The sequence below is a fragment of the Kogia breviceps genome, chromosome 8 (genome assembly GCF_026419965.1).
Source record: "Kogia breviceps isolate mKogBre1 chromosome 8, mKogBre1 haplotype 1, whole genome shotgun sequence".
NCBI classification, from domain to species: Eukaryota; Metazoa; Chordata; class Mammalia; order Artiodactyla; family Physeteridae; genus Kogia; species Kogia breviceps.
In genome coordinates, this window is record NC_081317.1 from 4,139,804 (window position 1) to 4,164,757 (window position 24,954).

The 24,954-nt window shown below is 39.6% G+C and overlaps 1 protein-coding gene across 2 annotated transcripts in view; it reads left to right on the plus strand.

The window, feature by feature from the left end:
• Positions 1–24,954, plus strand: part of SETX (senataxin) — an 81,617-nt gene that overhangs the window by 13,141 nt on the left and 43,522 nt on the right. For both annotated transcript variants that reach the window (XM_067040412.1, XM_067040413.1), the window contains exons 3-10: positions 1,320–1,503; positions 2,796–3,006; positions 4,949–5,058; positions 8,594–8,813; positions 9,578–9,697; positions 14,132–14,303; positions 14,442–14,529; positions 15,026–19,213. In XM_067040412.1, coding sequence (XP_066896513.1) covers positions 1,320–1,503; positions 2,796–3,006; positions 4,949–5,058; positions 8,594–8,813; positions 9,578–9,697; positions 14,132–14,303; positions 14,442–14,529; positions 15,026–19,213 — 5,293 coding nt within the window. The remainder of the gene's footprint in view (positions 1–1,319; positions 1,504–2,795; positions 3,007–4,948; positions 5,059–8,593; positions 8,814–9,577; positions 9,698–14,131; positions 14,304–14,441; positions 14,530–15,025; positions 19,214–24,954) is intronic.

Genomic DNA, 24,954 nt, shown 5'->3' on the forward strand with positions numbered 1-24,954 from the left:
TTCAAATTCCTAGGAATTCCTCCTCCCGTTGCCGGACCCCCAGGTTGGAAAGCCTGACATGGGGCTCAGAACCTTCACTCCAGTGGGTGGACTTCTGTGGTATAAGTGTTCTCCAGTTTGTGAGTCACCCGCCCAGCAGTTATGGGATTTGATTTTATTGTGATTGCACCCCTCCTACCATCTCATTGCAGCTTCTCCTTTGTCTTTGGATGTGGGGTATCTTTTTTGGTGAGTTCCAGCGTCTTCCTGTTGATGATTGTTCAGCAGTTAGTTGTGATTCTGGTGCTCTTGCAAGAGGGAGTGAGCACACGTCCTCTACTGTGCCATCTTGAACCAATCTCTGAAATTAATTTCATTTAACCCTTTTTACTTGAGTTTGGATGCTGGAGGCTCTGATGGTCGTGTAAAACCCCAAATTGGAGATAGTCAAAAACTGTAAGTATGAAACTTAGTAGTAATAGGTTTGTAGTTCTTATATTTGCAGCCATTACAGTTTATACTGCGTTGATGAGCAGGGACTTACGGACAGCAATTCATACACACATGTGCAAGTTCACCTGTGTATATATACTTTCTAACCAAGAGAAAATTCTTCTCTACATGAGTTTTTGTTATTGGTATAGACTAATATTCGTGGATTTTTTAGGTTTCCAGGAATTTCTGGAACATGGCCTCAGGGAATGTGAAACGTTTCCTGAGCTTTTCACTTGACTCCAGTACATTACTAGAACACTCCAAAATCTGTACTTTGAAAACATTGATAACTCTATGTCTCTGTATATAATTTCCTATCAGTACTGTGTAGTTTTTTTGTTTGTTTGTGGTACGTGGGCCTCTCACTGCTGTGGCTTCTCCTGCTGCGGAGCACAGGCTTCCGGACACGCAGGCTCAGCGGCCATGACTCACGGGCCCAGCCACTCCGCGGCATGTGGGATCTTCCCAGACCGGGGCACGAACCCGTGTCCCTTGCATCGGCAGGTGGTCTCTCAACCACTGCGCCACGAGGGAAGCCCAGTACTGTATAGTTTTGAGCTTTCTTTATAACATAGCTGTATATTGCCTTATGATGTTTATTAATAACTGCTTTCAGTTCATTATTTTTCATGTGTCACAGGTAAAGTTTTTACAAGTAGGCTCAGATTGAGTTTAGCCAGTGATTGATAAGCTGGCCAGCAGAATGTTCTGGTTGTGGTCGAGGCACGTTGTAAGTTGAAGACATGATCATTAGTAGGAAATGTACCCATTCTCCACCAGAATAGGCCTGAAGTGTTATGTGGTTTTTTTCTTTAGTCTTTCCATGTCTTCTTTTCTGGGTACAGGTACAGAATGAGCACATGTTGTTGGTGTACGCCAGGTGGTATTTCCACCATTGACTTCCTGCAACGCTATGCATCCGAGACCCACTCCAGTGAATTTCAGACAGCTGATGAAGACCTCTGCTACTGCTTAGAGTGTGTGGCTGAATACCACAAAGCACGGGACGCATTGCCATTCTTACATAAGGTACTTTACAGTAATTGGGCAGCATTTTTCAGAGCTTGATAACTAGGAAGAGAATAAATCTGAACTCTGTTGGAAGCATTCAGGGAACTTACAACGTGATTTAAACTGTGAATGCTAATATACTTCTAGTGTCTAACTCATTGCCTGGTAGATAGTAGGTGCTGAGTAAATTCTTATTGATTGATGGAATTGAATTGAAATCTAAAGCAGAATTTTATAATCCTCCACTTTTAGTCATTTTGATGTGAAACAGTTTTGTGAAATGAAGTGACGTATGGGGATTTTTTGGGGTTCATGTTTTAATGTCATTGTGTTTGACATTGTTAACAGCCAGGTATCTGAAAGGCTTGGGTTATTTTTTTTTGGGGGGGGGGGTTATTTTTTTATTGGCTAATAGTTCTTTTTTTCCTCTCTCTTCATTTATTAATGGGTAAGTGGTATAAATTAATAAAGACACAAGCATTTTTTCATTCACAGTAACCAAAGTGAAATGTATAATTTTAAATATGTGGCTTTGAATATTGGCTTATTATATTTATCTGATGAAAAATGGAATACAGACGATAGAGATATGTATAATAATGTAGAAAAAAGGAGGGGGATGATTAGTTATGAACCCTTTGAGAAAACTTTTATGTTTACAATGTTCCTAGCTATGAAGCTAACCAAAGTCTTTATATTAAAGCTGATGTTTCATGGTAGTTACCTATGGCTGGGACGTAGAAGGGAAGTCAGAGAAGGCCCAGCTTGTGCCTTGATAAAGAAGCTCCAACTTCTCATTTCCTTTTCAATAGAGTATAGTTGACAGAGCTGTTGATAGCAAAACTCTGCAAGAGCAATGTTTTTTTTTGTCGTCGTTGTTGTTTTTTGCGGTACACGGGCCTCTCACCGTGTGGCCTCTCCCGTTGCGGAGCACAGGCTCCAGACGCGCAGGCTCAGCGGCCATGGCTCACAGACCCAGCCGCTCCGCGGCATGTGGGATCCTCCCGGACCGGGGCACGAACCCGTGTCCCCTGCATCGGCAGGCGGACTCTCAACCACTGCGCCACCAGGGAAGCCCCAGAGCAATGTTTTAAACATCTCATGCTCTATGTACTCATGTTCATGTATCATAAAAGCCACTTTTATGTTTAGTGACTGTTTTCTTTAAATCTAATATATGATGTTTAGTACTTGTTTAAACTTCTGAATTTTTATACTTAGGAAAAGGCTTTCTAGAAGGATCGTCACATCCAGTATATTTCATTGATAATAAGATATAAAGCACACTGCCCATTTTTCTTTTCCTGTAGGTTTTATGGGAATTAGAAACCTCACGTCTCACAAATCACTTTGAAAAGGCCATGAAGGCAGAAATTGGAGACGATGACGAGTTATATATAGTAGACAACAATGGAGAGGCACAGCTGTTTGACTTTACTGGCCAAGACTTTGAAAATAAGCTTCGAGTTCCTCTTCTCGAAATACTGAAATATCCTTATTTGCTTTTACATGAGCGTGTTAGTGAGTATCTTGGGTGTTTCACAGTTGTATCATTTTTTTTTATTTTAAGAATTGTAAGAATTTGGGTTTATCTATATTGAAAATCTGTTTCTTAAACATATAATTAGGATACTTAATATATTTTTCCAAACATTTTATTTTGAGGGTTTTCAAACCTAGAAAAGTGAATTACACAGTGAATACCATATACACACCACATAGATTCTACAGTTGCTAACTTCTTGCTGTATTTGCTTTATCACATATTTATTCATCTGTCCATTCAATTAATTTTCATTCTTGGAATTTGTCTGTAGCACGGATTTTCAAGCTTGGCACTGTTGACATTTTGGACTGGGTAATTCTCGGTTGGTGAGGGACGTGCTGTTTATTGTAGGGTGTTCAGCAGCACCCTGGCCTCTCTCCACTAGATGCTGGTAGTGACTTGCTCTCCCCACCACCCTGGTTGTGACAACCAAAAATGTCTCCAGATATTGCCAAATGTCCCTTGGGAGTTGGGGGTCAGGGCCAGTGAGGGACAAAATCGCCAGGTTGAGAACCACTGGTCTGTAGTAATTTTCAGTAATCACATAGCATATTATGGCTGCCTAGATTTTGGTCATTTATATTTATATGTCTTAATATGAATCTCTTGAAGACATTTTCCTGATCTATCAAATCTAACGAAATAACAGTACCTTTAAGGCACCCACTACTATATCTAGTCCACATTCAGATTTTCCCAGTAGTTGCAAAATGTGTTTTTTGGATGATTTATTTAGAGTCCAGTCAGGGACTGTGCATTTGGTTCCATATTTCTTACATCTCTTTTAATCCAGAATAGTTTACTCTTATGTATGTGTGCACAGATATAGATATAGATAGATAGATGGATTTTTTTTTTTTTTTTTTGGTCATAACTTTGACTTGCTGAGACCAAATGGTTGCCCTAAAGAATAATGTGCTTCCTGGATTTTTCTGATTTCTTCCTTGCCATGTTATTTGACTTGTTTCTCTATCCTCTGTATTTTCAGTAAATTGAAAAGTATATCTAACGATTTATTAGATAAATCAGTTCTTTCTAAATAAATTCCAAAAATCTTTAATTCTAACAAGTCATTTTTCAAACATTTATTAAAGAGTACTATATCCAGAAAAGTATATAAGCTTGATTTTTCATAAACTAAACACACTTGTGTAGCTGGCACCCAGGTCAAAAAACAAAACATCATCAACACACCAGGAGCTCTCCTCTTGCTTTTCCAGTCATTGTTCCTCCTTCCCAAAGCTAACCACTGTCACTATAATATTCTTTGAAGCTTGACAAAATAAAGGTGATTCATCTGATATGGTAAATGTATGATTCTATTCAGTATACTTCTGAAAGAGTGATGAAGAAATTTCCATAAAGCAACAGGAATTAGGATAGTTGCTGGTACAGATAGACTAATGGAACAGTGTAGAGAGTCCAGAAGGAAACCAAATATATTTGGGGAATTTACTCTTTGGTGATGATAGCATTTCAAACCAGTGGAGGAAATGGATTACTCAGTAACTGAGAGTAGGACAAAATAGCCACTTGGGGGGGCAAAGCTGATTTTATCACTGTGGTACAAGATAAAGTCCACATGGATCAAAATGTAAAATGCTAATGGAATTGGACCTATAACCATACTTCTAAGAAGATGCCCTCTGGAGATAATTGTGCCCAGTGTGAAAAAAGATGTTTGTACTAGGAAAGTCAGAGCAGTTCATAGACACACACTATGATCAACCTACCGGTCTTTCAGCAGCTAAATATCATTCCTACATTTACAGCATTTTTATGCCTGTTTTTTTTTTTTAAAAAAAAAGAACAACTTTTCATTCACTTACAGAACAACCGAAGGAGCCAAATTTAGGGAATCTTGGTAAGTTGATAAGATTTATGTCTTCTGTTTACTTCCTTATTTTTTCTATTTAGATGAATTATGCGTTGAAGCACTTTGCCGGATGGAACAAGCTAATTGCTCCTTTCAGGTTTTTGACAAACATCCAGGGATCTATTTGTTTTTGGTCCATCCCAATGAAATGGTGAGTGTGTTAGGCAGTGGAAGAGGGACTATTTTATTTTTGCACCTGTGGTTTAGATATAACTATAATAGAGGTTTTGGGTGTGTGCTTCGTTTGAAATATTTGCCAAAATTATCCTCTTGTTGTAAGATTACTGCAGTTAAGGAGAGGGTGCTGGGGGGGCTCAAAGAAGAGAGTTGAGAGAGTAGCGAAACTCTTCGGACAGGTGATGCTTCAGTTTAAAAGACAAGTGAGGGAATAATCTGAACTTCCACTGTGCTGACCTGAACTAATGAAGATGGACTGTTCTCTCTTGCTTTTCTTGCTTGCCTGCTGCACTCCACGCACGTGGAAATACCAGTTAAAACACTTGAAGTAATTATTTTGCTAATAGATGAGATTTTTAACAGGTGATGGGGTAGAGGGGAGGACAAGGAAATTCAGTTCCTAGGTGCCAGACAGGAAGAGGAACATGAGAATCAGAACAGTAGGTAGACAGAAGCAGAGAGCAACACCAGAGGCACGGAAGCTGACTTTGAGCTGATTGCTGGAGTTTGAGGACTTATCACCATGTGGCGAGGCAGTGTGTGCAGTAGGACCTGTGCACGTTGGCCTCTAGAACTGAGTTACAACGTTAAGACAATAGCCATGAAGGGTTGCTCTGCCAATAGAAGGATAGTAAAGAGGCTTTTTTTTAAGTGGCAAAGAAAGACCACGGTAATGGGGTTTCCAGTCAGAGTGGTGGTGAATTTCAGTCTCCTCTGTGCCAAACCCAAACAATGATAGAAAAAAATTCAAAAAGTGGAATTCTAAAAGGTATAATCACACTTTTCAAAAGGTAAATGTTTCTTTGGACCAGTAATGGAACAGAAATACAAAGTGATAAATGGTGGAAACCTGTATGTAGGCCTGGGTGGCTGTAGGTAGCAGGGGACTGAGTTTGTGCATGATAATAAGAATTACAAGTATACTCCAGGCAAGGGTAGATCCAGAGTCAAGGCCTGTGCTTAAAATAAGGGTGGGGCTTTCCTGCCTGTGAAAGAAGATTGACAGAAAGTACAGCCATCTGCTCTCTGGGACTGGCTTTCTTAAAGCTGCAAAGCAGGAAAGGAAGCTGGTCCAGCTGAGCAACCAGGACCTGGGCCAAGCACTTGCAGGCTTGGTGACTGGGTCTGCAGGGCCAGGAATGACTATTCTTCATTATATGTGTTTTTATAGGTGAGGAAAGTGAGTCAGGAGACTTAACCACAGTTACACAGGCTAGTCTGGTGACTGGGATTTGTATATAGGCAGCATGACTCCAGAGCCCTAATGCTTTTTTTTTAAAGTTTTTATTTGAAAATACTTAAAAATTTTCAGAAAATTCTCAAAAATAAAAAAAGTAGAAAACACCTGTATACTTTTTAGCCGTATTCACCAATTATTAATGTTTCACACCATTTTTTTTCACTCCATTTGTTCTTATCATTTGCTTTCAGTTAACTACAAAGCTGTTTGTTTTCTGAACCATTTGAGAGTAGGTTGCATATATCATAGCCTTTTACCCCTAAATACTTCAGTGTATATTTCCTAAGAATAAGTATATTCTCACAATATTATAAACTTCACTGCATTTAACCTTGATACAGTAAGGTCTGTTTTCCAGTTGTGTCATGTGATCCAGTGTACTTTGTAGCATTTTCCCCCAGTATCCAGACCAGGATCAGGATTTACATGTAGTTGTGTTACCTTAGTCTCCCTTAATCTGTAACATTTCCGCAGCCTTTCTTTGTCTTTTATGACAATTACATTTCTGAAGAATAGTCATTTCTGCATCCCTCCCATTTACAAAAAATAGAATGCTTTTCATTTTGGGTTTGTCTGATGCCTGCGCGTGGTTAGTCTTCGGTTATACGTTCCAGCTGGAGTGCTACATCAGTAATGGATGTTCTGTCCTTCTCAGGTATACAGGCAGATATACAGGCATGCCATTATCATTCGGCCTCTCATGGTGACGTTAATTTTGATCATCTAGTTGAGGTGGTGTCCCACTGTACAATTTCTATTTCTTAAGTAGTCTAAGATCACATAAATACCTTACTCCTCACCAAAATTTTCTCCTAAGTTTAGCATTATCTGATGGTTCTTCCCTGAGCCAGTTTTTCTAAGATTGCAAAAATAATTTCAACCCCAGCACTTTACACATTTACCAGTCAGCACTTGACATTGATTATACTATAATCAAGAGCCATTTTCCCTGCTCTTCATTTATTCATCTATTTATTATAAGTTATAGATTAATTGATTCCTTTGTATTTTTTCGATAGCTTATTACAATTCCTTACTTATCTTGGCATAGAGACCATTCTTTTGTCCACTAGCTCTATGTTTTTCAAACTTTTCTGCCTATAACCTAAGTAAAAATGCTCTTCATCGAGTTCACATACATATATGTACGTATGTGACCTAAACATTTCACAAAACAATACTTACTGTTATTATGAAGGATACCCACTGATTTTTTAAAAATTTTATTTAGTTTTTAAGGTTGGTTGTGATCACTAAATTCAATTTGTAGTGCAGAATAAATTTAAAATCACTTCCCTATGCTATATTGCCATGTAGAGGTGACCTTTGATTTCTTTCGAGGTTTCTCTTTTCATTTTTCTTTCCTTTTTTTAACTTTCTATTATGGAACATTACAAACAGAAAAGTAGGTTGGTGTAGTGAACCCCCATATAGCCATCACTGTGCTGCAGCTGTTATCAGTATGTGGTCAATATTCTACTCCTGGTAAGTTTAGTTACTGCAAATGTTAGACATCAGAGCATTTCATCCATAAAATAATACTTCAGTACGTGTATCAAATAGGTAAGTGCTCTTAAAAAAAAAAACAATTACATCAACACACTTACAATAATAATAATATATTTCTAGTCGGTGTTTAAGTGAGTGGAAATTATTATCTCACAAATGCTTTATTTAGGGTTAGTTCAAATCAGGATCAAGTAAGGTTCACACATCGCATTCCAGTTGACCCTTGAGCAACATGGGTTTGAACTGCATGGGTCCTCTTATACACAGATTCTTTTTAATAGCATGTAGTATAGTACCACACGGTTCAAGGTTAGTTGAATCCATGATGCAGAACCGGGATATGGAGGGCTGCCAACTATGTTGTATTCGAATTATATTAGTGTATGCAGCTACACAGAGGGTAGGTGCCCCTAACCCTTGTGTGTTGTTCAAAGGTCAATTGTAATTAGTATCTTGTGTCTTTTTTTTTTTTTCTGTCATCATGGACCTTTTGGTTTATTTCCTTTAAATGTCTGAAAATCATAGATTTTTTTCTAAAGTAGTTTATTCTATGTGATAGTTTTTTTCTTCCAGCTTTATTGAGGTATAATTTACATACAGCACTGTATAAGTTTAAGATATAGTGTAATGATTTTTTTAAAATTATAGTTGATGTATCTCGTGTCTTTTATAATTTGTAGAGAATCCGATTTTAACTATATTCTTGCTGTATGTAGACAGTTGTGTGTTAAGTGAGGTAATGAATGTGTTATGCTTTTAGGTTCGGCGTTGGGCTATCCTGACCGCAAGAAACTTGGGAAAAGTGGACAGAGATGATTATTATGACTTACAGGAGGTTTTGAGTTGCCTTTTTAAAGTTATTGAGTTGGGGCTTTTAGAAAGTCCAGACATTTATACTTCTTCTGTCCTCGAGAAGGGTAAACTGATTCTTCTGCCTTCACACATGTATGATACTGCCAACTACAAAAACTATTGGTTAGGTGAGTATTGTTCCTACACAAATATAATTAGTATTTTCCAATATTTCTTATGATTATCCTGCAAGGGAAGGGATCTCTTTTGGTAAGCTGATCAAAATTGCTAAATAGAGGATTTCATAGTTCGCAATTCTTGTTCTGTCATTAAATTGACTATTACAACATCTTTAAACATTTTTTATCCTAGAAATCATGTGTGTAACAGGTACATTTTCAAGTATGGCAAATAGATCTTTTATTTAAGGCAGTATTAGATGTTACAGTATTAGCATAGCAGCTGACCTTAATAGGGTTTTGATCTATTGAAACAGAGGTTTAATACCTCTTTTCCCATCTGTAGAATATTTCCTGGAAGAAAGAGGTACTAACTTTGGTTTTCATCAAGTTGTATATTGACTTAAAATAGTTCTGTCCTACTTCATTGATTCAGAGTCTTACAGTCATGTGTATATTTGGCAGTGATTGGTACTTGAAATATGGTGATCTTAAAATTTAAGGGGTCTTTGATTTTACGAGCTACAAATTGTGTGGTAGTCATTTTGGAAATGGTTTGCTAAGCAAGTTCGTGCCATTTTCCCTTTTTATTCATTCTAAAGTTCTGTTCTTAGGAGGAGTTGTATATGAATGTCTCAGACTTCAATGTCTGAGGCACTGGATACTGTTTTGTTTCATCTTACTGCCTTGTTATTCTTTTGCCAACTAAACTGGAGAAGGCATTAGAACAGTTTTATTTAATCAATTCAAGAAAACTGTACATGATCTTACAGGTATTTGCATGTTGCTGACCATTCTTGAGGAGCAAGCCATGGATTCACTGTTGTTGGGCTCAAACAAACAGAATGATTTTATGCAGTCAATACTTCACACCATGGAGAGGCAATCAGATGGTAATAAACTTTATTTGCTGAATATTGTGATGATGGTGCACTTTGAAAATACTGGTGTCACTGTAAGAATTTGGGTGTGTGATGTGGAGGAAAGAATGAACATTTTATGGTTTTGGTCACTGAGAGTCAGGATTTTAAATTGGAAAGGACCTTTAGAGTTTAACTCAGCACCTTACTTTCATAAAAGAAGAAACTGAAGCCCAAGGAGGTTAACTTACTTTTTAAAAAATTAATTAATTTATTTTTGGCTGCGTTGGGTCTTTGTTGCTGTGCACGGGCTTTCTCTAGTTGCGGCGAGTGGGGGCTGCTCTTCGTTGCAGTGTGCAGGCTTCTCATTGCGGTGGCTTCTCTTGTTGTGGAGCACGGGCTCTAGGCGCACAAGCTTCAGTAGTTGTGGTACGTGGGCTCAGTAGTTGTGGTGCACGGGCTTAGTAGTTGTGGTGCACGGGCTTAGTTGCTCCGCGGTAAGTGGGATCCTCCCAGACCAGGGCTCGAACCCATGTCCCCTGCATTGGCAGGCGGATTCTTAACCACTGTGCCACCAGGGAAGTCCCTTAACTTACTTTTTTGCGTTGAAGTACCCAGTTAGTGGTAGAATCAAGACTAGAACCTAAAGGAGGTAAATTTCTAATGACATGGTAGTTAAAATTTTGCAGAAAGCTGTATTATCCTATTTATTGATTTACCCTATCCCACTGTCTCCCTTTTGCCTGGTTTTTCATTTCACTTTGGTTCTCTAGGGTTCCACTGTCCATGATGGTGGCTGCCTGCCAGCCAAGTGTGGCTGTTTACATTTACATTAATGAAACTTAAATAAATTAAAAATTCAGTTTTTCAGTCCCACTAGCTATACTTCAAGAGCTGCTTGGTGGCTACGGTATAGAACCATTTCCATCATCCCAGAAAGTTCCCTTGGACAGTGCTGCCCAGATAGTCTAGAAAATAGGGTCTCAAATAGTCATATTTGTTATTAGAACCAGTTTGGTTTTGCTCATGGTTTTATTGGGCTGATCAGGCAGAATCTGTACTAGTGTTTCTAATCTTACCTTTTTTATGAAAGAATGACTCAATAAAGACCAAGCGTGCCAAATTTAATGAAAACATAAATATAACGTTTTACCCGATTCACTTCTCCTTAGGCAACTTCAGCATGGATATATATTCTTTTGTGGGGGATTCTAAAAGAAATATGTAAACGTTATTCTTTTTTTTGATCACACCTGTTTTCTTGCTAGATGATTTTTGATTAAGGTTATTACTAATTAGGGACTTCCCTGGTGGTGCAGTGGTAAAGAATCTGCCTGCCAATGCAGGGGACACGGGTTCGAGCCCTGGTCCAGGAAGATCCCACATGCCGCAGAGCAACTAAGACCGTGCGCCACAACTACTGAGCCTGCAAGCCACAACTACTGAAGCCCGTGCACCAGAGCCCATGCTCCGCCACAAAAGGAGCCACCAGAGTGAGAAGCCTGTGCACCACAACAGAGTAACCCCCGCTCTCCGCAACTAGAGAAAGCCCGCGCACAGTAATGAAGACCCAGCACAGCCCCCAAAATAAATAAATAAATAAATAAATAAATAAGTTTATTAATAAAGTTATTACTAATTTGCTTACCAGCATTTACTACATAAATGGTTCGTTTTTTTCCCTGTGCTTTGCACATATATTTCTGTCCTCTCTGTTAATCCAGCTCCCCTAACCTCCTTCAAAGTGAGTCACCTCTTTTTTTTTTTTAAGAGTGGCATTTTTATTTATTTTATTTATAAATTCATTTATTTATTTTGGGGGCTGTGTTGGGTCTTCATTGCTTCGTGTGGGCTTTCTTTACTTACAGCGAGCGGGGGCTACTCTTCGTTGCGGTGCACAACGGGCTTCTCATTGCGGTGGCTTCTCGTTACAGAGCACAAGCTCTAGGCACGAGGGCTCAGTAGTTGTGGCTCGTGGGCTCTAGTGGGCAGGCTCAGTAGTTGTGGCACATGGGCTTAGTTGCTTCGCGGCATGTGGGATCTTCCTGGACCAGGGCTCAAACCCGTGTCCCCTGCATTGGCAGGTAGATTCCTTCTTTTACATCTTTATTGGAGTATAATTGCTTTACAATGGTGTGTTAGTTTCTGCTGTATAACAAAGTGAATCAGCTATACATATACCCATATCCCTATGTCCCCTCCCTCTTGCGTCTCCCTCCCACTCTCCCTCTCCCACCCATCTAGGTGGTCACAGAGCACCAAGCTGATCTCCCTGTGCTATGTGGCTTCTTCCCACTAGCTCTTTTACATGCCGTAGTGTATTATATGTCCATGCCACTCTGTCACTTTGTCTCAGCTTACCCTTCCCTCTCCCCATGTCCTCACGTCCATTCTCTACGTCTGCGTCTTTATTCTTGTCCTGCCCCTAGGTTCTTCAGAACCTTTTTTTTTTTTTTTTTTGATTCCATATATGTGTTAGCATACAGTATTTGTTTTTCTCTTTCTGACTTACTTCACTCTACGACAGACTCTAGGTTCATCCACCTCACTACAAATAACTCGATTTCGTTTCTTTTTATGGCTGAGTAATATTCCATTGTATGTATATGCCACATCTTCTTTATCTATTCATCTGTCGATGGACACTTAGGTTGCTTCCATGTCCTGGCTATTGTAAATAAAGCTGCAGTGAACATTGTGGTACATGACTGTTTTTGGATTATGGTTTTCTCAGGGTATATGCCCAGTAGTGGAATTGCTGGGTCGTATGGTAGTTCTGTTTTTAGTTTTTTAAGGAACCTCCGTACTGTTCTCAATAGTGGCTGTATCAATTTACATTCCCACCAAGAGTGCAAGAGGGCTCCCTTTTCTCCACACCCTCTCCAGCATTTATTGTTTGTAGATTTTTTGATGATGGCCATTCTGAGTGGTGTGAGGTGACAGGTCATTGTAGTTTTGATTTGCACTTCTCTAATGATTAGTGATGTTGAGCATCCTTTCATGTGTTTGTTGGCAATCTGTATATCTTCTTTGGAGAAATGTCTATTTAGGTCTTCTGCCCATTTTTGGATTGGGTTGTTTGTTTTTTTGATACTGAGCTGCATGAGCTGCTTGTAAATTTTGGAGATTAATCCTTTGTCTTTTGCTTCATTTGCAAATATTTTCTCCCATTCTGAGGGTTGTCTTTTCGTCTTATGTTTTCCTTTGCTATGCAAAAGCTTTTAAGTTTCATTAGGTCCCATTTGTTTATTTTTGTTTTTATTTCCATGTCTCTAGGAGATGGGTCAGAAAGGATCTTTTATGTCTTAGAGTGTTCTGCCTATGTTTTGGCAGGCATATTCTTTACCACTTCACCACCAGGGAAGTCCCAAGTCACCTCTTTAAGAAACATTCCATAATTGTCTTCACCTAACTGATAACTTTCTTTCTTATTTGAGAGCTTCCTAGACATAAGACAGCTTCAGTAGAGGATAAAAAAGTATATGAGAAGTTCTACACAAATGACTATGATTAAAAAAAAAAAAGTAGAATCTAAGAGCCCTGAGGGAAATAAATCAGAAAGTTCTAGGGTTGTCAGTAATTGGGTGAGTTAGAGCCCTTGCCTCCTAAGAATACTGTGGAAGATGATAGGTGCTGCTAATAGTGAAGTCGTTCTGGTTCTCACTCGGAAAAAGCCAGCTATCTGTTTTTCTCTGTAGGTGGTGTATCTTTATGTGAGTGTAAAAAAATAAATCTGGATAGAAGGAATAGAGTAAGGTCTTACAAATGCTTGACTGAGGACTTCTCATTTCCTTAGAAGACATCAAGGAGCAAGTGAAGGTCTTTGAGCAGGGCAGTGTTTTGCCACTGCATGCAGAGAAGAGGGAGAGGACTGGGCATAAGAGTGTGTGAGTGATGGGAATTCCTGCCAGTTGGATGGAATGGAGATAACAACAAAGCCATGTTGAGACATGGGTGGATGAAGAGTATGTATCTCTGCTTATCCATTGATGAGGTGTTCAGTCTTTTATACCAACCAAATGACACACAGAATTCAGGATTTCTTGTATCATAGACTTTGTTTAGATCTGAAAATACCACATTTTTCTTTCTCTCCCTTTTTTTCTACTTTACTTGTTATTTATTGAAGGATGGGAGTATAAAGGTCTGGAAGAAGCAGAGGAGGAAGGATTCTTTCAGGTGTGGCAAACCGGATGAGAAAGTTGAGTTTATCTAGACTATCTCAGTTTGTTCCACACGAAAAAATTTCTTAACAGAGGTGTATTGCTTTAAAAAAAAAATGCAGACACTATTTAAAAGTTTGCTAGCTTTCTAAAACCTGTAGTTAGCAACGCTTTACTTTAAATTACTTCCTGCTTTTCTTTCAGTTTTGTTGCTACCCAGGTAAAGAATGCTTAATTCTCAATATATTTTAGTACCTTTCTCTAATTGTTTTGTAATTTGGCAAATTACTCCATTGTATTTCAGATGATAGTGTGGATCCTTTCTGGCCAGCGTTACACTGTTTCATGGTGATTCTGGATCGCCTTGGATCTAAGGTCTGGGGTCAACTTATTGATCCTATTGAGGCATTTCAAACCATTATCAACAACGTGAGCTACAATAAAGAGATCCAGAATATACGGAACAGCTCTGTGAGGTTCGTTCAGTTCCTGTGTCAGGATTTCAAACAATCTCTAGGAGGAAGTCTACTATAATTGACCTTAACAGTAGGATTTTTCTCTTCTTCTTTTTACCCTTCATTTCAGTAAATTTCTGTTTATTCTTAATATTTAAGGACCAAGTTAGAACCGGAGTCATATTTGGATGATTTGGTGACTTGCAGCCAGATTGTATACAATTATAACCCTGAAAAGACCAAAAAGGTATAAAACATTTTGAGAATTCAGATGATATTGTATTGCCTTTATATTGTATAGACAGTGTTTTACGTGGTTAGTTGCATTGCTGATTTTATGATATGTAGCTATTCTGAATCAACTGTTGCATAAAACCTTTCTGATTGAACAGAAGCTCATGAGGAAAAATGGGCTCTAATGAGAGCATGCACACTTTGAGAGATTAATTTTTAAGTACATTTCGGAAAGGTAGAACATTTATGGCATGAGGGAGATAAATCACATGACTAGAAATCAAAACCAGCTGAAGGAGAGAGGTCCAGAGTACATGGAGGTTTTGTAAATTTAACCTTTTCATGAAACCTTAACCTCAAAATTGAACTGTTCTCAATTTCTTGGGGGTCCGTATATGTACATCAAAACAGGCAAGTTGAGCAGTGTATTTTCTTGTTTGCAACTTGTGTGTTAAACCTGTCATGAATGGTGCTTGTTTATCTGAATGTCAGTATCTCTTTCATTTTAGGATTCAGGGTGGAGATCAGCCATTTGCCCAGATTATTGTCCTAACATGTATGAAGAAATGGAAACATTAGCTAATGTGCTTCAGTCAGATATCGGTCAAGACATGCGTGTTCATAACAGCACGTTTCTGTGGTTCATCCCTTTTGTGCAGTCCCTTATGGATCTTAAGGATCTGGGTGTGGCTTATATAGTGGAGGTTATTCATCATCTGCATTCTGAAGTCAAAGACGTCCTCAACCAGACAGACGCTGTGTGTGACACAGTCACTGAGTTTTTCCTTCTGATTTTGGTGTCAGTGATTGAACTGCATAGAAATAAAAAGTGTTTGCATTTGCTGTGGGTTAGTTCCCAGCAGTGGGTGGAAGCCGTCGTAAAATGTGCCAAGCTTCCCACCACCGCATTTGCGCGGAGTTCTGAGAAGTCTGGAAACTGCTCCAAAGGCACAACGATGATATCATCTCTGTCATTGCATTCAGTGCCGTCTAACTCTGTACAGCTTGCTTGTGTGCAGCTGATCAGAAGTCTCCTTAAAGAAGGCTATCAGCTTGGGCAGCAGACTCTTTGTAAGCGATTCTGGGATAAGCTCAACTTATTCCTGCGAGGAAATTTATCTTTAGGTTGGCAGTTGACTGGTCAGGAAACCCATGAGTTACAAACTTGTTTAAAGCAAATTATTAGAAACATAAAATTCAAAGTACCTCAATGTAGCACTTCTGTGGATCTGACTCCTCCATGTAAAACGCCTCCTGCATCTTATAATAAAGAAGAAAGTAAACAAACAGGGAAGAAGTCTAAAAAAGACAGGCACCGTCTGGAAACCTCCAGCCCAACATTCTCTAAAGAACCAATGAAAGCTGATGCATGTCAAGTGCAAGAGAGTATTTTCAGCAAAGCAAATAATGCCACAGAAGAGGATAATGAGCAAACTTCTATAAAAGATTTGAAACTCGAAGACGATCTCTCAGCTGAGTTGTGCTTGAAGCCGAGTAGTAAAAGGCTTGTTAATGAAAGAGCTCGAGGCCAAGTTAAAATAAGTAGAGGGAAGCATAAGTCTGTAAAAGAGAATTCCTCATATACCCCACAGAATTGTACTTCAAGAAATGGTCCAGAAAAGGTATTTGACAGAGGAATAATAACATCAACACGTTTGTTGACTGATTCTAGCAATGACTCTCTGGAAAAGGTGTCCACATCAACTGAGGATTTCTCTTTAAAGGATGATACTCTTGCCAGAACCTCAAAGGCAAAAACTAAGGCACATAAAGATGAAATCTGTGCTAAGTTATCACGTGTAATAAAAAAGCAACACAGGAAAAGTATCCCTTTAGAGGAAAACCTGACTGTATCTAGCACTGAAAGTTTCTATTCAAAGAAAGATAAAGGAGGTCAGAAAGGACATGGCTTCATTCACAATCTCTCTTTAAGCCCTAATGGTATTCTGGATGATAAAAATGGAGAACAAAAATCTGAAAACAGTTTATTGCTGAAAAAGAAACAAGTAAAGGAAGAAGAAGAGTTAGGCATTTTCTCTACCCCTGAAATCAGTTGTCAAATACTAGAATGTCATGATGGTAATAAAGATTTGGTCTCATTTACAGAAATGACCAATGTTTTTGTGGAGAAAACGCCTCCCTTTAAAGATCCTGTGACTGGACTTGAATCAAGAGATAAGGAAACTAGCAAGAGTACTGTTCAGTTTTCTTCCAATTTAAGAGAACAGGTCCTTAGCATCAGTCCTAAGTCTGACACCTTAACAGATTCTCAGATAGACAGAGACCTCCACAAATTATCTTTAATAGCTCAAGCCAGTGTTACTAAGTTCCCATCAGATTCAACTCAAAAAAGTTTATCCCTGGTACAAAGAAAAGTTAAAGATGATAGAAGATGTTTCACAGCCAACCAAAATAGTGTCAGGGAAACCTGCTGTGGACAGGTTATTATTATTTCAGATTCTGATGAAGATGATGATGATGATGATGATGATGAAAGAATTGTGGGTTTTAAGAAATGCATTAAACAGAATAAAACATGCATGGAGAAAGAATGTCCAGAGCAGCGTACTTCAATAGCTAACACAAATGTGGAACAGAATGTAATAAAGGAAGAAAATACAAGGTCCCTTTTGCAGTTTGAGGAATCTGAGTCTCAGTGTTTTGAGTTTGAAAGTCCATGTGAAGTGTTTTCAGTTTGGCAAGATCAGAAACCAGACAACAAGAATTCAGTTCAAGAGAAAGAAGAAAATCCGTGCTTGACTCACGTAGGCGACATCACAAATGATTGGGGTTATGATACAGATTATGTACCTGAAGAGGTCATTAAAAAAGCAGCAGAGGGCATTGAGGAACACACAGAGCCACACAGTAGTAGTGTTTCTGTTGAGAAATTTTGTGAAATTGAAGTAAAAAAACGCAAGAGAAAACGATATGAGAAAGCTGCTATGGCTGAAGATCCTCTAAGGCCTTCATCTCCTGTCAAAAGTGAGGACCAGTCTGATATTCTTAATGAGAGAGATGTGACCGAAAGTATAGGCGTAAGGACTACAACTCCCAGTTCAGGTGTTCAGAGAAGCACTACAGTGTCCCTGAAGTCTCCACCAGCGCTTTGCACGTACTCCAGGCCTGTTAGGAAAGTCTCACTTTCTAAAACTCCTAAAAAAACACATTCGGATACCAAAACAGGGCAGAGTAAAAGTTCAAATTACATAAATTGTAGAACAACTCTTGCTGTAGTGCCACCAAAGAAATTTCGCCAGCGTCCTGAACCGACTTCAATGGTTGAGAAACTTGGTCTGAAAAAGCCTCTTCGCAGGGCATTTGAGTTGTCCCAGCGATCTTTGGAGTATTTAGCTCTGTTACGTGACCATGGCAAAGCTGTTGCAGTAGTTGATACCCGGAAAAAGACTCCTCAGACTCACTCTGTCAGAAATAATAAGAAACTGCTGACGAGTCAAGACCTTCAGCTGCAAAGGCAGAAGAAACCCAAATCACGGCAAAACAGACAAGGATGTTTTGATGATCAAAGTACAGATACAGCACGAGCAGGGCCACAAGCAGCACAGAATTCTGACAAATTTGTGCCAGAGTCAGATACATCAGATTATAGTTATAAAAGAGGAGTTGAAGTAACTGCTAAAAGTAAGGAAAAACAGTTAATAAAATGTCTGTCTTCTGAAACAGAACCCGTGAAAGCGAAGTATGTTTCTCAGGTAGCTGATGACACTTGTCTTTTGAACCAGTGTACTTCTGTAGTGTTAAATGGAGAAATACCAACGAATGAAATAGTTGTTTCTGCCTCAGGGGACCCTTTAGGTGGAGGTGACCTAACAGTACATCATTTAGATGTGGCAGCTTTGAAGGAGGGAGAGCCTGAATCCAGCAGTGACATAGAGGAAGATAGTATATTTTTAACACAATGTGATCCTGAAGATATGGATTTATGTTCACAAATGGAGAAAGAGAATGATAAACTCATTGAAGTAGTTCATGGAAAAGATACAGTCCAGGTAGAAGAAGATTCTGTGAGTCGGCCTCAGTTGGGATCTTTGAGTAGCACAAAATGTAAGTACAAAGATTGTGTTGAAACACTGAAAAACCAGGGTGAATACTGTTCAAAACACTCTGAATCTAAAGCAGCAGATGAAGATCTATTTCGTAAACCTGGCTTGCCCCTCTCTGCATCTAAACCTTCAAGACCTTCCACTGCTAAGATTTTTAGCTCCAGCAGTACTTCACGAATTGCTGGTCTTTCCAAGTCTTTGGAAGATACATCAGTGCTCTTACCAACTCGGAAAAATAAGTCAAGTGGAGTCCAGTCTGTTTTGAAAGTACCACAGCCAGTCTCTCTGGTGTCTCAGAAGCCAGTGGCTGAAGTGAAGGGTTTGTGCAACGTTCTCCATTCTCATACTCCAAATGATTCCAACAGGCAAGGCTACAAAGTTCCATTTTGTGAAAACAGATCTTTTTCGCCTCCCTCTCCAGTAAACATTCTCTTGTCAGCACAGTCCATCTCTGACACCTTCGTTAAAGAGGTCTTAAAATGGAAATATGAAATGTTTGTGAACTTTGATCTGTGCGGACCCCCGTCAGCTCTTTGTCAGTCCATCGAAAGACCTGTGCCTGTGAGATTTCAAGATTGTGGAGATTATTTTAATGTGTTTCTCCCTTTGATGATACTGAATACTTTTGAAACAGTAAGTATATGTTCCAGTCGTACACGTTCAGACTTTGAAATTACATTTCTTTACCATGCTGAGTACGGCTAAAATAACTGATTGCATTTTGATTTAGGTGTAGCTTGTAGATTTCATGTTGAACAGACGTTGTGCCCGACACTGTTCTAGATGCTGGTGATACGGAGGAAACACTTAAACTCTGCCCTACTGGAGCTTACAGACACAATTCAGAGTTCTAATGTACCAAGTCCAGAGGTGGCACAGGAGGAGGAAACGTTTTTCGGTGTAAAATAAGGGAAGACTTCTCAGAGGACCTAGTCTCTCTTCTGCGTTTATTTTTTTGAAAAGTAGTGTAAACCTTTACCGAAGTTTTCTTGAGGAGGAAGCAAAGGGCAAGTTACACTGATCAGCACAAAGCAATAAATCCCAAATTTCTCATCTGTCTTCCCAACTTGTTATGCCTCATAGCAGCCTTTAGCTGCCCCCCTACCCCAACACATCCCATTCTGGTTCTTCTCTCTTTCTTACTCCCCGACTGGGATGGCCAAGTAAAATATAGGATTCCCAGTTAAATTTGAACGTCAGAAAAACAGCTAGTAATTCTTTAGTGTAAACATCCACCTGCACTTTGAAGGATGTTTTTGGTGTTCTCAAAGCAGGTAGATTTTTACTTTTCTTCAAATTCCTTTAAAAAATAAACCCGATAACGTGAGCGTGCAATAAGACTCTTCAAAACCAAGAGCACTGAGGTAGATGCCCACGTATTCAGTCGGCAGATACTTGGGTGCCTGATACTTGCCAAGTACTATCACAGACGTGGGGGGTAAAGTGGTGAACACGACAGACAAGGCCTCTCCCTTCTGGGAGTGATCATTTCAGATCAGGACAAAAGGCTCTAGAGTGCTCTAGAATGATCTAGAACAAAAGGGAGTGGTCACTTTAGACTGAAAGGTGAGACAGCCTCTGTGAGCGATGGTATTCACACTGAGACCAGAGTGAGTAGAAGGAGTTGGCCATAGGAAGTATATCCCAGGCAGAGAGACTGCAAAGATCCAGCTTGGAATTGTTGAAGGCAAAGGAGATGTACTGCACAAAGAGGCAAGTTGGTGTCAATTTATGCCCTAAATTTCAGCCGTTGTCTTAAGAATTATTTTACTAGTGTTTCAGAAGCATTAGAAACAACTAATTGATAAAGGGTCTTCAATCTCTCTCCTTAACAACAATGTGAAATAGTGTTACGAGAATGATGTTCTTACCTTACAAAATTGTTAGTTCCGTGAACAGTGTATACAGTTAAATAAGCTGGGGAAAATACAGAGATTTTCTTCATTTTGAAGCTTATTTTTTTCTTGAACGTTTATCCTTTCCAGAAAACACTAGATCGCTTAGAAGCCGTTCATAGCCCTTAAATTTAGGACACATATTTGTGATTTTATTTTTCCCTTAGTTAAGAAGTATTTATATGTTTATCTTTAAGATTTCTTTTCAGGACATTTCTGTAGCCAAAACCTTTTCAAAACAGAATGAGCACAAGTTCCGTTTGTATATACATGAAGTTTAAAATAGTCGAATACTTGTGGAAGGCCCATTATAAAAAAAAAAAACAGCAGCCACTCTCACCTCCCCAAGTAATTATTTTTGATCCTTGATGGATCCTTTTGTTATTTACTTCCGTATTTCTAAATAACATGCCACTCTTTTGACTTGTTAATTTTTCAGTTCTAGACATTTTCTGTAGTTACGCACTACAGGAAGTACCCTCTCTTCCCAGCCCTGTGTTCACACACACCCCTCCTGTTTCCTCATCCTCACTGTGGAGTAGTCTTGTAATTGTTAGGTCGGTATTTGTTATTATGTTGACACATAAAGGGTGTCCACGGCTAAGTCGTGTGGTGGCTGTAACTCCTTTTCGTTTGCAACTCCTTGCTTTCTCTGGATTTATTGTTTACTTCAGTTTCTGTGTACTTGTTACTAAGCGAGCTTCAGACTGTCTCTCGGGTGTTGGGTGTGTCAGTGTGTCAGGCTCGTCAGGCCGTTGGTCAGTTTCATCTTCGTGGTTTCGGGTGGTTAGCCTGAACTGCGCGCCGTCCCCGTCCGAGGGCTTGCAGCTCCTTCTTTCCTGTGTTGGATCTCTGTCTTCTGTACCCAGGGTTGTGTGTTTTTGTCACCCCTTCATTTTCGTAAGGTACATCCTTCAGGCTTCCTGAGAAAAGAATGTGTAGGAGATAAATTTTGACACTTTGCACGTCTTAAACTTTCTTTCCGTTTTGCCGTCGCTGTCATTGTTCTACTTCCTTGGAGACTTTCTCGGCGTCCAAGTCTGTTGAGAAATTTTTGAGCATATTTTTAGTTTCACGGAACTCTTGTTCTCTCATTATTCCTTTTTATAGGAGTAATGAGTGCTTTTTTCATGTACACAGTATTTTTTATTACCGGAAGTTAATTAATTAATGATAAGTTTAAAGTTAGTTGAAAGTTTTCCTCTCTTTGCATCGTCCCTGTTTTCCCAGTTGCTCTTTTCCTATTCATTTTAGTGTCTACAGACCTTTCATGTTAACGCCTTTCTTCACATGTCTAATGATTTTGGGTGGTTTACTCACATTTAAGAACAGGATACTAAAAAGCAGATTGGAGCGCATTGTTCATAATAGCCAAACGTTGAAAACAACCGAGATGTCCATCAGGAGATGAATGGATAAACCAAACATGGTATATGCATAAAATGGAATATTACTATTAAAAGCGATGACCCGTTATATGTACTTTTACCTGTTCTTTGATGAACCTTGAAAATATTATGTTAAGTGAAAGAAGTCAGATACAGAAGGCCACATATTGTGTAATTCCATTTATATAAATTTCCCAGAATAGGCAAATCCGTAGAGACAGAAAGTGGATTAGTAGTTGCCACGGGATGGGTGTGGGGGGGGGATTAAGACTGACTGCTAATAGGTATAAGGCTTGTTTTGGGATGGTGGGAATGTTCTGGAATTAGATAATGGGATGGTTGCACAAAATAGTGAATGTACTAAAAACACACTGTAGTGTGCACACTTTAAAGTGGTGAATTTTATATTGTGAAATATATCTCAACTTTTTCATGCTATAAGAAAAGAGGATGCATTTAAATAATGACAGGTGAAAAGAGATGCTTAGGAAGAGAGATACTTTTACTAAAATGGTCCTGTATTATTTGCACTGTGGAAGTTAAATGTGATCTGAAGGACACCATCACATGGTGAAATCCAAATTAGTTTCATTCTTTATATTAAGATTATATGCTTCGGTATAGTTATAATCTATATTTTGTTACATGTAAGATTTAAAAACAGATTAGAAGCTCTGAGTGAAAGGGATAGGTTTGCTGACCATTGGCATTTTATTGGGAGGCCTCATCCCCACCCTCATGTCACTGTTTTTAGTCTCCCCCCCCACCGCCCCTTAGTTAGGTCCGATTTCCCCAAGAAGAATCTTCAGATCGAGTGCCTGGAAAGCATAGGCCTGATGGGGAGCTGACTGTGGGGTGAGGGTGGAGGCAGAGCGAGGGGTCCAGGCATTCAGTATATAAACATTTGCTTAATTCCCTTTGTTAAAAAATTTATTTTATTTTAAAAATTTATCTATTTATTTTTGGCTGCGTTGGGTCTTCGTTGCTGCACGCAGACTTTTCTCTAGTTGTGGCGAGGGCTTCAGTAGCTGTGGCTTGCGGGCTCTAGAGCGCAGGCTCAGTAGTTGTGGCGCACAGGCTTAGTTGCTCCGCGGCATGTGGGATCTTGCTGGACCAGGGATCGAACCCATGTCCCCTGCATTGGCAGGCGGACTCGCAACCACTGTGCCACCAGGGACGTCCCCCCGACCTTTTTTTTTTTTTTTTAAGTACAATATCCCCTCTCTGTCTGCCGACCCACAGCCAGAGACTGTCACACTTCATAGAGATGAAACCACTATGGCTTTTTGCTAGGAACAGGGAGGGGAAGTCTCCCTTCAGCCCTCCTCCTTCTAGAGGTGCATGTCAGATGCTTCCTGCTGAGAGTCCAGCCTCTTGGACTTTTGCTGAGTTAGCCACTCACCCATCTGCTCACCAGCTTCCCACATTTTGATACTCTTGCCTCCGCTTCTGTTCTCTTCATCCTAATGAATTAATCCTGTCGTGAAAAACCCCTTGGGTGTTTTAGTGGGGTTTCAGGGGGAATGAAAGGAAATGCCTGTGTACAATCTGTCATCCTTACCATGAAGTTTTATCCTGTTCTTTTTTCTTTTAACCATGTAGTGAAACAGCATTGTTTTAGCATTTCTAGTTTATATAGGCCAACATTTATTAATGGTATTATTAATACACCTTGATCACTTTTTTTCCCCCCCAACTGTAATGTGTGGCTTGTGGGATCTTAGTTCCCTGACCAGGGATTGAACCTGGGCCCTCAGCAGTGAAAGTGCTAACAACCGAAACTGCCAGAGAATTCTCAGATACCTTGATTACTTTTAATTTTTATTCTTTCTGATAAGCCAGAGACTGTGTCATCAACCAAAGTCTTGGGCCAAGGCTGCTTAGCCTCATTTGGATGTAATTTGACTTCCATATTGTTTGTTAATGGAATGCTGAAGTGTGTTTAGAGTCCTTTGACAAACGTGGTTGGTATCCTATTTAGGACGTGAAATGTAGTGTTTGGTTATCCAGTTATTATGTCTTATTGCAGGTGGAATGCAATGACATTGCGTAGAATTATCCCTTTGCCCCAAACGAGCAAATTCAACTTTTAGAAATATGAGTCTCTTGAATTAAAAAAAAAAAAAAAAATCCCACAAGGACTCAGAGGCAAAAAATACACAAATCCATTTTCACAACAAAGTAAAGGAGCTGTGACAGTGGAGGATGACTGGACTGAATGTCAATATGATGACACAGTACGAGTGTGTTTCGTGTTTGGTAATTGCCGTCATTGTTGCTTTTGTTGTGGTCATCCATTTACAATGCTTGGTGTCAGTTTACCTCTTGTAAAAATAAAAGACTGTGTGGGGGAAGAAAAAGAAATGCGAGTCTTTTGTGTACTGATGTGATTGATAGAGGATATATTAGTTTTTAATCCTTACGTTTAACACACAAAAGTATTCGATAAATGTGCACTAGATAAATGTGCACTATTTTGACAGGGACCGATTTTGGGGGTCAGTTTTGGCAAATACTCTTTTTTCTTAAAGGTTCGGTTTGCTGGCTCTGTCTGCAGTCCCCTTCTGTTACCTCTGTGTGCACGCACGTATATGCAGGGTGTAATTGGCAGGCGCTTTTCAGGCTGTGTAGATACGGAGCAGGCAGAGAGGGGGCTCTTCTGGAGTACCAGCTGTGATTCTTAGTGCCCAGACCCCTTTTAGGGAGATTGCACCATTTTTTAGCTAATTTCCAGTTATAATTTGTTCTGTGAAGGAAGCAAAAGAGGTTGATATGATGAGCGACATTGGGAGGCTGCTTTTGAGATCTCGGGCCGAGAGCCGGGAGCCGAGAGCTGGGAGCCGAGAGCCGGGAGCCGAGCCGAGGGTTTTGTGCAGAGGAGGGGAGGGTCGAGACTACAGTGCTTTCTTTGAGCTACAGGCCCAACTGAGCACGTGTGAGCGAAGCGATGAGGCTGATGTGGCTGGAGTGAGGGGACTTAGAGGCAAAGGAAGATGAAGTAAGATTGGAGAAATCAGTCAAGAGCTGGATGGTATACAACCCTGTAAGTGCAGGTTGGGGGTTCATTCTCAGTACAGTGAGAAGATGTTGG